The sequence below is a fragment of the Anguilla rostrata genome, chromosome 4 (assembly GCF_018555375.3).
Source record: "Anguilla rostrata isolate EN2019 chromosome 4, ASM1855537v3, whole genome shotgun sequence".
NCBI lineage: Eukaryota > Metazoa > Chordata > Actinopteri > Anguilliformes > Anguillidae > Anguilla > Anguilla rostrata.
In genome coordinates, this window is record NC_057936.1 from 24,603,493 (window position 1) to 24,614,867 (window position 11,375).

At 48.7% G+C, this 11,375-nt stretch overlaps 1 protein-coding gene across 14 annotated transcripts in view; it reads left to right on the forward strand.

Moving 5' to 3' along the window:
- Nucleotides 1-11,110, forward strand: part of si:zfos-588f8.1 — a 68,777-nt gene extending 57,667 nt beyond the window's left edge. For 5 of the 14 annotated variants that reach the window (XM_064331692.1, XM_064331696.1, XM_064331695.1 and 2 more), the window contains 15 exons: nt 772-917; nt 1,370-1,477; nt 1,636-1,806; nt 2,005-2,046; nt 2,162-2,273; nt 2,529-2,602; nt 2,707-2,899; nt 4,429-4,557; nt 4,684-4,789; nt 4,938-5,069; nt 5,580-5,703; nt 6,079-6,123; nt 6,897-7,015; nt 7,543-7,670; nt 8,324-11,110. In XM_064331692.1, coding sequence (XP_064187762.1) covers nt 772-917; nt 1,370-1,477; nt 1,636-1,806; nt 2,005-2,046; nt 2,162-2,273; nt 2,529-2,602; nt 2,707-2,899; nt 4,429-4,557; nt 4,684-4,789; nt 4,938-5,069; nt 5,580-5,703; nt 6,079-6,123; nt 6,897-7,015; nt 7,543-7,670; nt 8,324-8,733 — 2,039 coding nt within the window. In that variant the 3' untranslated portion in view covers nt 8,734-11,110. Of the gene's footprint in view, nt 1-771; nt 918-1,369; nt 1,478-1,635; nt 1,807-2,004; nt 2,047-2,161; nt 2,274-2,528; nt 2,603-2,706; nt 2,900-4,428; nt 4,558-4,683; nt 4,790-4,937; nt 5,070-5,579; nt 5,704-6,078; nt 6,124-6,896; nt 7,016-7,542; nt 7,683-7,764; nt 7,830-8,319 lie in introns of all 14 variants that reach the window. The other 9 variants (XM_064331702.1, XM_064331705.1, XM_064331693.1 and 6 more) reach the window with 7 other exon arrangements.
- The last annotated feature ends 265 nt before the right edge of the window (nt 11,111-11,375 follow it).

Consider the following 11,375-nt stretch of genomic DNA (forward strand, 5'->3'; position numbering starts at 1 on the left):
AATACTAGTAGCACTAAGACTACTTGCGTTTTAGATGATTGTAATTGAACTGCATAATTATTCATAATTGGTCTGTACTGATGATGGGTTGATTTCATATTAGATTCATATTAGATATGTTGGCTGTCTTTGTTGTTATTGTTCCTATTAAGCTGCTCGATTTTGGTTGGATGGTATCAGAAAAATGCTGAATGTGAAAGGAAATAAAACCCATGAACTGTGTTGCAAAACAGCAAAAGAGATTTCGATCTCAATGGGGTTTTCCTGGTTAAATAAATGAAAATAAAATAAGATACTGGTTTTGTGACCATAGACTGTTGAAAAATATGAACAAAGTCACTGTTAGCCCATGGGCTTGGTGAAAAGGGTTCTGAAGCCTGGGAAGTGCATGTTGTACAAACTGGAGCCGGAGACCGTCCGCTAGGCGTGTGAGGTACAGGGACTCGGCTGTGACACAAACTGCCCCTGGCTCGTCCACAGAGTAATGCAGTCTTGTCCAAATAACGCAGTAACTTAACAAATCGGGAGACATTAGATGAAGAAAAAAACACCTATTCTGACTTCATTTTCTTGAGGATGTAAAAATGATCGGTTTGGTATTGTGACCGTATTGTTGCCATTGACTTACATTGGACCGGGTGGCACTGGCACTAGTGAGTAACGTCTCTCGACAAGACAAGGAAGTGAGCTTCAAAAATGCAGCCTGGTTTTGGCCACTTGAGTGTGACCCTGTTCCTTTCTGCCCCCCCCCCACCCCCCCCCCACACACAGAGCCCTCGGGCAGCCGAGTCCACCGAAACCGCACCATCAAGATCAGCCGCGCCACGCGCGTCTCCGAGCAGTGGAACGCCTCGCTGGACCGCCAGATCACCAACGCCAACGAGCTGCGCCACCTGGACGAGTTCCTGGGGAATCAGGTGGGCTGGCGCTCTGAGGAGCCGCTGCGTCCGCTCGCGCGCGGTCAGACCGCTCGTCTGTGAGCCGCTCGTCTGTGAGCCGCTCGTCTGTGAGCCGCTCGTCTGTGAGCTGCTGCTCCGCTTCTGTGCTCTGTGCGATTCCCCCGCTGCGGCGGTAAACTCAGAGTGGAATGGGGATCGGCCTCTCTCTCTCTCTCTCTCTATGCCTCTCTCTCTCTCTCTCTCTCTCTCTATGCCTCTCTCTCTCTCTCTCTCTCTCTGCTTTCTCTTTCTCGCTGGCTTTTTTAGAAGTCCTCCTCTGCTTTTGGAAAGCTGTTTTCTGTCTCCTGCTGTCTTGTTTGATATACTTCTGTCTTCTTCTTCTCTCTCTCTCTCTCTCTCTCTCTCTCTCTCTCTCTCTCTCTCTCTCTCTCTCTCCCTCTATCCCTCTCTCTCTCCCTCTCCCTCTGCAGGTGAATGATCTGCGCTCACGGGGAAAGCAGCTGTCGGCGACGGAGCAGATGTTCATCACGGCCACCATGCAGTTCAGGCAGGTCATCAAGAGCATGTACTCGCTCTCGGTGAGTTCTGCAGCCAATCACAGAGCGCCACATGCAATCACTTTCCAAAGCATTGTGGTCACAAGAAGGTTAAATTACTGATTGCTGATAATGATGATGATGATGGTGGTACTGACTGAGGAAAACAACCCCTCCCCCATCCTTCTTCTCCCTGACAGAAGCCGCAGATTGGCTACAAAGGGCTGATGAGTGGCTATGAGAACAAGGTGGCCATCCTGGCTGGGGATAAGCCCAATGCTGAGAAGCAGCTGGTGGTGAATCTCTTCCAGTCCGTTCTGGACGGCTTCATTCGCGGGGAGATCAAGAAGGAGGAGGCGGAGCCAGCTAAGGTACCCTCCCTCACAGCTCTGCCCACTTCCACAGGCTCTGTGCCAGAAGTATTAACCCCCCCCCCCCTTGTATGTAATATATATTCAATGTTTGTATTCTTTACAATACACCCGCCACCACTAGAAATGAACTAAAACATACAAAAGGTGTAGATATTTGTCAGGTGACTGACTTTCTGTCGGGTCACTGTGTTTCAGCCTGCAAAAGCGCGAAAGAAAAGGCGGAAGAAGGATAAGAGCGTAAGTAGCGCAAGCGTAGCCTGATGCTCAGCCCAAACGCTGCTTTGCAGCGTGTGAGTGAATGCGTGTTCTGTGAGCAGGAGCTCCTCTGAATGGGTTAACTGTTTGTGTTCAGCTGGAGAACCCTCTGGACCACATGTTCAACACGTACCAGGTGAACATCGTGCAGTCCTGTGACCAGTGCAGCTCCTACATCTGGGGCATGGAGAAGGCCTGCATGTGCAGCTGTGAGTACCCACAATGCCCTGGTGTCTCTCGCAGTGGGGGCGGAGAGCAGGCATGCTCCAAGCCTTGCCATGTGGAAAAAATTGTATGCTGAAGTATACCTGAAGTATACTGTTCTATACTTCAGGGTACTTGAAGTGTAGTTAAAGTTTGTATCAGATATGCTAATATACTATTTTTGAACATGGCTTCAGACTTTGGTATGGTTCATTTGTTCATGCTTTGTAAGCACAGCTCTTTGGTTTTCTTTCACCTAGCTTGTAAAATGGTGTGCCACAGGAAGTGCCTCTCTAAAATCACCACGGACTGCTCCACCTATTGCGCCAAGAAGGTACGTGTTCCCAAACGTCATGGAACTCGTCAAAGTGCGCGGTAGTCATTTTGCGACGCGTAACCGACGAGGCTTCCTGTTTGTGCTTGCGTTGGCCGGTGTAGTACGAGGAAGAGTCCGGCTCCCAGCACTTTGGGGTTCGCGTCTGCCTGCTGATCAACGATAAGAACCCCATCCCCATCGTCTTGGAGATGATGCTGGAGCACGTGGAGATGAACGGCCTGTACACGGAGGGCATCTACCGCAAGTCTGGCTCTGCCAATCGCATGAAGGAGCTGCACCAGCTGCTGGAGTGCAGTGAGTCCCTGTCTGTCCCGTGCCACCTCCTCACCCTCCTCACCCTCCTCATCCTCCTCCACCTCCTCCCCCTCTTCCACCTCCTCGTGCTAACATCTGCAGTCATATCAGGAAAGCGGTTTTTGCATAAAGCTCGCTGGGATTGTTGGAGTTATCTAACGCCGGGCACCCACCGCACGCGTCGCGTATGCGTCGCGTAAACAGCAGGGCGAAGCAGCACGGCGCGACGCGTAGGGTGTCTCCACTGGTTCCGTTTGTGTCGCGCAAAGGCTTGCGTAGAAGCTATATATTCCTAGTAGCTCTCGCAGTCTGCAGTGGGCTTTTACATCGTGTATTTCAGGTTTGTTCACGACTGTTGATTATGGGTTAAGTGAATACTTTGGTGAGAGACCTTTTTCAGTTTGTTAATTTGGTAATATTTCGTTAACTCGTAAATAGCCTACGTGAGAAAGTAAACGCTTTCAAGAAGTACCATAAACTTAAATCGCAACGTAGCCTGCATAACAATCAATCTCAAACTGTATTAATTTATTTGCTTGGTTAACAAGCGTGCCAATTTCATGAAGAATATGTAATGATCATAATAATAATAAATAATCCGTAATCAACCATTGGGAATTCCCGTGTTGTCTTGCCATTCACGTCAAAACATTTATAGGATCAGATTTAGTCAAATCAGCTAATCATGAAAAAGTCAGTAACAGTTTTAATCTTGAAGGGATATGAACACCACAACGCCATGAACACCGGAAGCTTTGAAGTACAAGTGCAATAAAGGCTTGCTTACAACTTCATTTATAAAATAGGTGCATTTTCATCGGCAAGACCACTAAATAATCTGATTTTTTTTAAAGCTCTGTGGTTATCTGATTTTTATTAACAAGCCCTTTTTGAAAGCACGGCGAACGAAGACATCGGAGAAGTCAAATAGGCTGAGCAATGGTTGGTTAAAAACTATCTTCCAATACTCGAGCTAACAAACCGCTGCTCGGTGCATTCCCTTCTACGTCACTCAATAGCCTACGTCTTTCTGTGGTGTATTTTCAAATTTACCCCACCCCCTCCGCAAAATAAGACAGCGAAACTAAGTTTGCCTTTCCCCCAGGTTCCAGTTATTTATTTATTTTTACAAAACGAAAAGGCTTGTATTTTTTTTTAGCTGCTTAAAAAATATCTGGGAGGTAACTAGGGACACACCCCCAGTAATATAAGAATGAAATATAAATCAGAGCATGTATACCTAGCATTTTAGAGCATATTTCTGTGTATAAACAGGCCAACGTGACGCGCGACAAGCCGAAAAAATAGAACAGAAGCGAAAAACTACGCTTCAGTTCGCTTGTGTCGCGCGAGCTTCGCAGCCGGTACGTGACGCGTTCGCATCTGGTGGAGACGACGTCGCCCGCTGCCGTTGTAATAACAGTACTTCAACTACGCTTCAGTTACGCGCGTAATACGCGCGTAGTGCGCTCGCGGCCGATACGCGTGCGGTGGGTGCCCGGCTTAACGGTTACTTGCGTTGCTTGCAGACCCCCACGTGGTGTGTCTGGAGGACTACCCCATCCACACGGTGACCGGCCTGGTCAAACAGTGGCTGCGGGAGCTGCCCGACCCCCTCATGACCTTCACCCACTACAGCGACTTCCTGCACGCCGTGGGTGAGTCCCAGCAGAGCCGTGTCCCAAACGCTGAGCGTCGAGACCTCGCGTGCAGATTAAAAACAGGAAATTGTTTTAGCGCAGATGCCTGGCCGCTCATTCTCACTGGCCGCTTCTCTTCTCCAGAACTGCCTGAGAAGCAAGAACAGCTCCACGCCATCTACAAAGTGCTGGATCAGCTTCCTAGTGGCAACTTCACCACTCTGGAAAGACTCATCTTCCATCTTGTCAGGTGGGTACGGGGGGGGTCCCCCTCTTTTTTCCTGTGTCTCATTGTTCTTGTTCCATTTCGTGTTTACGCTAGTGCGCATACAGAGTCAGTTGGGTTTGGTCGAAGAGCTGTGCGTCTGTGCTGACTCCTCTGTCCCTGTCCCATACAGAGTGGCTAAGGAGGAGGAGCACAACCGCATGTCCCCCAACTCCCTGGCCATCGTCTTCGCCCCCTGCATCCTCCGCTGCCCCGACACTGCCGACCCCCTCATGAGCATGAAGGACGTGGCCAAGACCACCACGTGAGTGTCCCGCTGCGGGCTGCTTCTTTGAGACCCGTGTGAAAACCTGCCTGGTGCTTAAATGGGTGCAGGTGGAGGAAGTGTGAACGGTGTGTGAGTCATCAAAACAGTCAGCCATTAGGCCTCACACTCAAGATGGAGGAGTTTATTAATTTCATCAAGGCAGAGAGTGATAATTAAGTGATAAGCATTCTTGAACAGCTTGGGAAAGCTTTGTTCAGGAAACAATTTTTTTAATATGAAATGCGACAGTCAGAAAATTCAGTCCCTGACAACATTTTTAACTGTTAGCATAATCCTGTTTGATTTTTAAAGTGAGTTTGGTTAATTTGAGTTTAAGTTACAGTTTGGTACATTTGGGTTTGATTTTGGTTCATTTAAGTTAGAGTTTTAAGTTAAATTTGAGTTTAAGTTGGAGTTTGGCACATTTGAGTTTAAGCTGAGTTCAGTACATTTGAGTTTGTTAGAGTTTGGTTAGTTTAACCAGCACTGACGTTGCCTTTGGCTCAGGTGTGTGGAGATGCTGATCGTGGAGCAGACCAGGCGATACAATGAGAAGATGGAGGAGATCGAGCAGCTGGAGTACGCGCAGGCCCTGGCTGTCAATCAGCTGAAGCTGAAGAGGCAGAACACGGTAATCGGGGATCAGGGAACCGAAAGCTCCAGCTGTAGTCTAACCCCTCCTGTATCAGGCACTCCTGTCCGTCTGACCTGTGTGTGATTCAGGTAGCGAAGCCAGCAGCCCCAGCCATGCAGACGACGTCCAACTAACCGTGTAATGTGGTGCCGCTATGGAGTTTTTCTTTGTTCGACAAGAAAAACGTTTTTAATCTGGGTTAGGGGGTGCTGCGTTTTTTGCTTTAGCCGTTCAGCGTTCAGGCAGTGTTCATAGACTGATGGCCTGAGCGTGTCCGAGCAGCCCTGCTGCCCTGGTTTTGTGAATGGTGCTGGTCCTGCGGTGAGTGTAACCTGCCCCATGTCCTGGTTCTGCTTTTGTTTTTTTCTGTAGTACTGGCCTTTACCACTCAGGTTTTCTCCTTGCAAAGGAGCGGTGGTAGGTACCCACGTTGCCTTGGTTCCCATTCCCAAAATGGGCTGTGATGCAGTTTGCCATCTTCACCTTTCCAAATGCATGGCCTGGAGATGTTAACCCCCCCACCCCCACCCCTTACTAACCCACAGCGTGTTGCATGTTTATTTAGATTTCGTCTTGTGTTTTGTTTGTTTTTGAGAAGGGGGATTCATCGCAGAGAAGAGAAGGTGTTGGCTATTCCTGCCCTGTTGATGTGGCCCCTACATTGGGATCCATTTTGTGTGGGGAAAAAACGGCCATTTTCAGAGCTTTTACACGCATGAACTTGACCTTCACCTGAAATATATTAGTACATTTAAAATAACTGTTTTTAATGCATTACCAGAAATGAGTCAAAATGTGGATTCTCTGTATTCTTTGCTTGCGTTTAAAGCTTTGAAAATCACCAAAAGTATCCTGGAATTGTGAGACTTGACTGTTGGATGTGTGGGAGGGGCTCTACATTGTTCCCTTCTTTGAAAGGAATTTTTTTTCATTAACACTGTTTGATACAGGTCACGTGACGTGCATTTTGGATAACAGTGACATTGTCCCCAGCTCTTAATCTGTCAAGTGCCTGGCTTGAGTCGCCATTAAGATTAAACTCTCTTCACGGTATCAGCGTGGACGTGCCGCAGAGCCTGAATGGCGTTTGATTTAACACGGGCATACAGTTACTCACCTTCATCTACTAACCTCAGTGACCCGGAGCAGTCGACGCCGGGGACTGACCGATCTGTGCTTTCCTTCCCAAGATCCACGAGAAGACGAGATGCTCTGATCTGAGCGTGGTCCCCGAGAACGAGCCGGCGGACTCGGACACCGAGGGGGAGAGGACCCTCATGGAGCGCATCAAGTCCATCAAGCAGGAGAAGTGAGCGCGCGGCCGCCTGTGGGGTTTGGGTCAGGGCGGGGCTGCCCAATCCTGTTCCTGCAGATCTACTGTACCTTCCTGTAGGTTTTCATGTCCACCCTAATTTGGCACTCCTGAATCTACTAATTAGCAGCTCAACGAGATCTCTAGCTGTTAAATGAGGTGTGCTTTGTTAGGGTTGGAGTGAAAACCTACAGGACTGTGGATCTCCATGAACGGGGTTGGGCAGTCCTGCGTTAGGGGGTGATTGGTGGATTTAATATTGGAGGTGGCAGCTTTTGCTTGCCATTTGCTGATCTCTGTTGTGGGGGAGATTGCTCTTGGCTTCCATTGACTGATGTCCATTGTTGGGGAGGCGGTTGTTGGCTGCCATTGGCTGATTTCTGTTGTGTGGAAGATGGCTCTTGCCTGGCATTGGCTGATTTCCCTTGTTGGGGTGATTGCACTTGGCTGCCATTGGCTGATGTCTGTTGCTGGGGAGACGGTTCTTCGCAGCCATTGGCTGATCTTCTCTCTCCGTGTGGCAGGGAGGACTTGGCCTACCGGCTGCCTGAGCTGGAACAGCCCGGTTCCGACCAGGAGAACCTGGACTCGGAGGCCTCCGTGAGCTCCGAGAGCCTGCTGGAGGACCGGCCGGTCAACTCGGACGCCGAAGGTCAGTATTAAGGTACAGTCGCCACCTTTTTCCTCCTATTTTTCGCTCCGGTTCATGTTGTCCATGTGCTCTGCCCCTTTCATTTCTGGTACAGGTCTGCAGAGGCCGGTGGTGGTGCATTTAAAGAAGGTGACGGTGCCAACTGCTCTGTAGCAGGTCGTGAAGCTCCCAGATCACATACTGTGTGTTTTGCAAGCACAAGTGCATGCGTGACCGTCTGCCGTGGTTAACAAGCCCACCTGGGTCAAACACGCGTTTAAAATACTTTAACGCTTCAGATGCCGCTAAGACTGAAAAAACTCCAGATCCCCAAGAACCTTCACCCAAACGCGTTAAAAACTGACACGCACAGCTGCACGAAAGTTGTCGGTAATGTGTTGGAATTTTAGGTTGAAGGGTTAAAGTATTTCAAATAACTATTTCACCCAGCTCTATTACGGAGTCAAGAGGCTGTGGGGAGGTTACTAACACAGGTTGCACGTTTGAGGGGAGGCTGGGCAGTGGCATGATCTTGGTTTAATGAGATGGGTGTGTTTCGGATCTTCTCCTGGGCCTCGGCAAGCGTGCGCTTCCTCCGGGCCCCGTGCAGGTGTTGGGGCGAGTCGGGCGGGGTCGCGGGTGCACCGTAGCTAACCAGGTTATCCTCACGGCAGGGAAGATGACCGCGGCCCAGAGGAAGCCTCGGCCGGCCGGCCTCCCCAAACCCGCCGAGCCGGACCCCCCGGCGGCCGCACAGCCCGTCGCCCGGCAACAGCTGCAGCGCCGCCTCCCCATCATCCCTAGCACCATCAAGCTGCCCCACGGGGTCCTCCCCCTCCCGTCAGCGCAGGCTCTGCCCCTGCGTGCCGCCCGCTCCTTCTCCCTGGTGAAGAGGCGAGACCAGCCGGCACGCCGCAAAGACAGCATCCAATCCCTGTACATCGTCCCCGGCCAGGAGGCCTACCCCTCTCCCCCCGCCGCCTGCTCCTCCTCCTCCCCCCCCGCGTCCAGCGACTGGCAGCTCGCCAAAGTCACCCGCCGCTTCTCGGACCCCGACATCCCGTACATCGATGACGAGGCCTAGCCGGAGACTGAGCGTGCTCGGGAGCGCAGGAGAGGACCCCGGATACTGTTACCGCCATCGTCCCCGCTGCCCCTGTGTGTCTAATTGTGATAGAGTTGTGATCACGATAATAATGAAAACCCATGTTGTCTCTCCAAGCACTTTTTCTATACTATAACTGTAAAGTTTTATTACAAAAAAAGACAGATTGAAAATTGAGCTGCATTTTAAGCAGCAACTAAGACGTTAACATGGACCAATTTTTTTTTTCATTTTTTGCTGTCTTTTCTTCAGAATGGTAACGTTAGGTCTAACGTTACCTAAGGCAAGTTGAGTTCCACCTTTCCTTTTCTTTTCTTTGCATCGTGCACTGTGTCTGGGGTCCAAGCAGAGTTCTACTCAAAGTGTGCCTTACAGTTTTCTTGTTCTTTTTTCTTTTTAAATTCCATTCCTTGTCTGGTTATCCGTTTTATTTGGCTGAAGGGGTTTGTTCGGATTCCATGCTGTAGGTACAACTTAATCGACTTGTTCCAATGTTACAGTTATTTTAGCCTTTTTAAATGTTTTTTTTTCCTCTCGTGTTGCTTCGGCGCGTTGTCTGCCTGGCTGCTGCTCCCCACTCCCCCGTTCGCCTCGGAAAGAAGAAATGACACGGACGGACTTCCTTCCTCAAAGGGAAAAGGGCGCTATGGCGAGGGCGCTGGCCACTTGGCTCTCTCGGACAGGGGAAGGCCAAACCGCGCGGGTTTGCTGCTTCTGACGTGTGCGAGGCTCCGCTCGCTCCCTCAGTCTCGCGGGGGGGTGGGGTGGGTGGTGATCTGTAAACCCGGGGGTGCAGTCATGCTCTGTCACGTTATCACTAATGTCATTTGGGTGCAATTGTTGTTTGGTGAATGTCATTGGTGGTGTGATTAAATGGCACCACCCTCCTAATAACAGTTATTGGTTGTTTGAAGATGGAGTGTGTTAATATTCACCCCCCCTGCTTTTCATTGAATCTTCCACAAAGACACCTCAGCAGCTTCCCTTCTGTTCCTTTCCAGCCGACAACCGCCAGGTTATATAAAGCAACTGAAATGCCAATAAGACAGCCTTTCTGTGAGCGGTAATCTTTTACTGTTCGATGGGACCAGAGATCGCCAAGCTTTTGCTGCGTCATCACAAGTTGAAACATTCCTCAACATAACAGGACATGTCATTCGCTTCCATTCCACACTACTGTATGTTCGCTTGAATTCCACGAGTAATCAAAATGGCAAAACCGCTTGTATATAGTGCCTTAAATGAATGGCACATGTTGATCCAGTCTTTCAGATGCCGTGTGTCTTTAAAGAGCGTCGATACAAGGGTCAGTTTGTGTTCTGCCGCGTGTGGAATGTGTTTAACGCGGTCGATCTAGAACTCCTCCGATTCGTTGTTCATTAACTTCTTCCTGGATGTGTCGCTGTCCTCTTACATTTTCCCTTGCTCCTGTCACATTCCCGCTGTCCATAATCCACCATATGAAAAATATGGCAATAAATTGACATTATAGTATTTAATTATTTAAAAATCCGATGCTGTCATGAGGCTTTAAATTGGCCAAAATTTTTAGCCGTGACAATTGAGAATCCAGAACTGAAAAGAAGACAGAGAACGCACGCGACCGCCTGACTGAAACCGTTTTCAGAATGTTTTTAAAACGCTTGCTGCTTTGCATTTTTTCCATGGCCCGAATGGCTCGTCGGGCTTCAGGCTCAGAGGATTATAAATGTTGGATGCTCTTCACCCTGCACACTTTAAATGGTCTTTGTGCTGGAATACAAACTTTGATTCTGGGTCCTCTGTCTGTGTGGAAAGTGTGTGAGACTGTTGTAAAAATGTGTTGAATGTCTGTGTTTTAGTTGGCCAAAGCATTTGGTATGGTGCACACGGCATACCGATGTTACCAGAACATTCTGAGCGCCTGTGCTTAACGGACCCGTGAGATGTCGTGTGCGTGGCATGAGGTTCCGTACCTGCAGAGGACACCTTGTTGAGGCAGAAGTGGATTAGCGTCAAGACCGCCTCATGTGCCGTGCGGGCAGAGATTCTTTTTAATATGTATTTTAGTTGATTTCCATTTTTATCTATGGTTACAAGTGGCATACAGATGTTTTGCATGTGGTCTAGAATGCTCTCTCTCTCTGGTGTACTTCTCAGTTTCTCTCCTGGAATTTGATACAGTTGTATGAAAAGAATGAGTGTTTTGACAGTAAAGTATGAGCTCGTTTGACAGTAAAGTAGCAAGTAGATTAACTGATTTATGTATTTTCCTTTTCTGTTTATGTATGCTATTCATCTTTGACAGATTGTTTTTTTTTTTTTTTTTTGTTTTGTTCTGGTGAGGACGAGCAAGAATAAAGTTTCAGTGCCAGTGTCTTTGGTATGTTTCATAAATTTTTACTCTGGAGAAACTGTTAATTATATCGGAAAGTGACAAAGTCATCTCTGTTATACATTTTACAACCGTAACCGTTTCATCCCAAGGACTGCTTTTTCTGTGTTGCAGTAAAGACTATGGGCCTGTAGCCCAGTGTTAAAAGCCTGTGCTCTTATTAAAGGCTTTGTGAGGGTTCGTTTATGCAGGTAAGTGTGCGTTTTGCTTCAGTGGGAAGGAAAGACGTGTCGAGTATTGCAAGTTT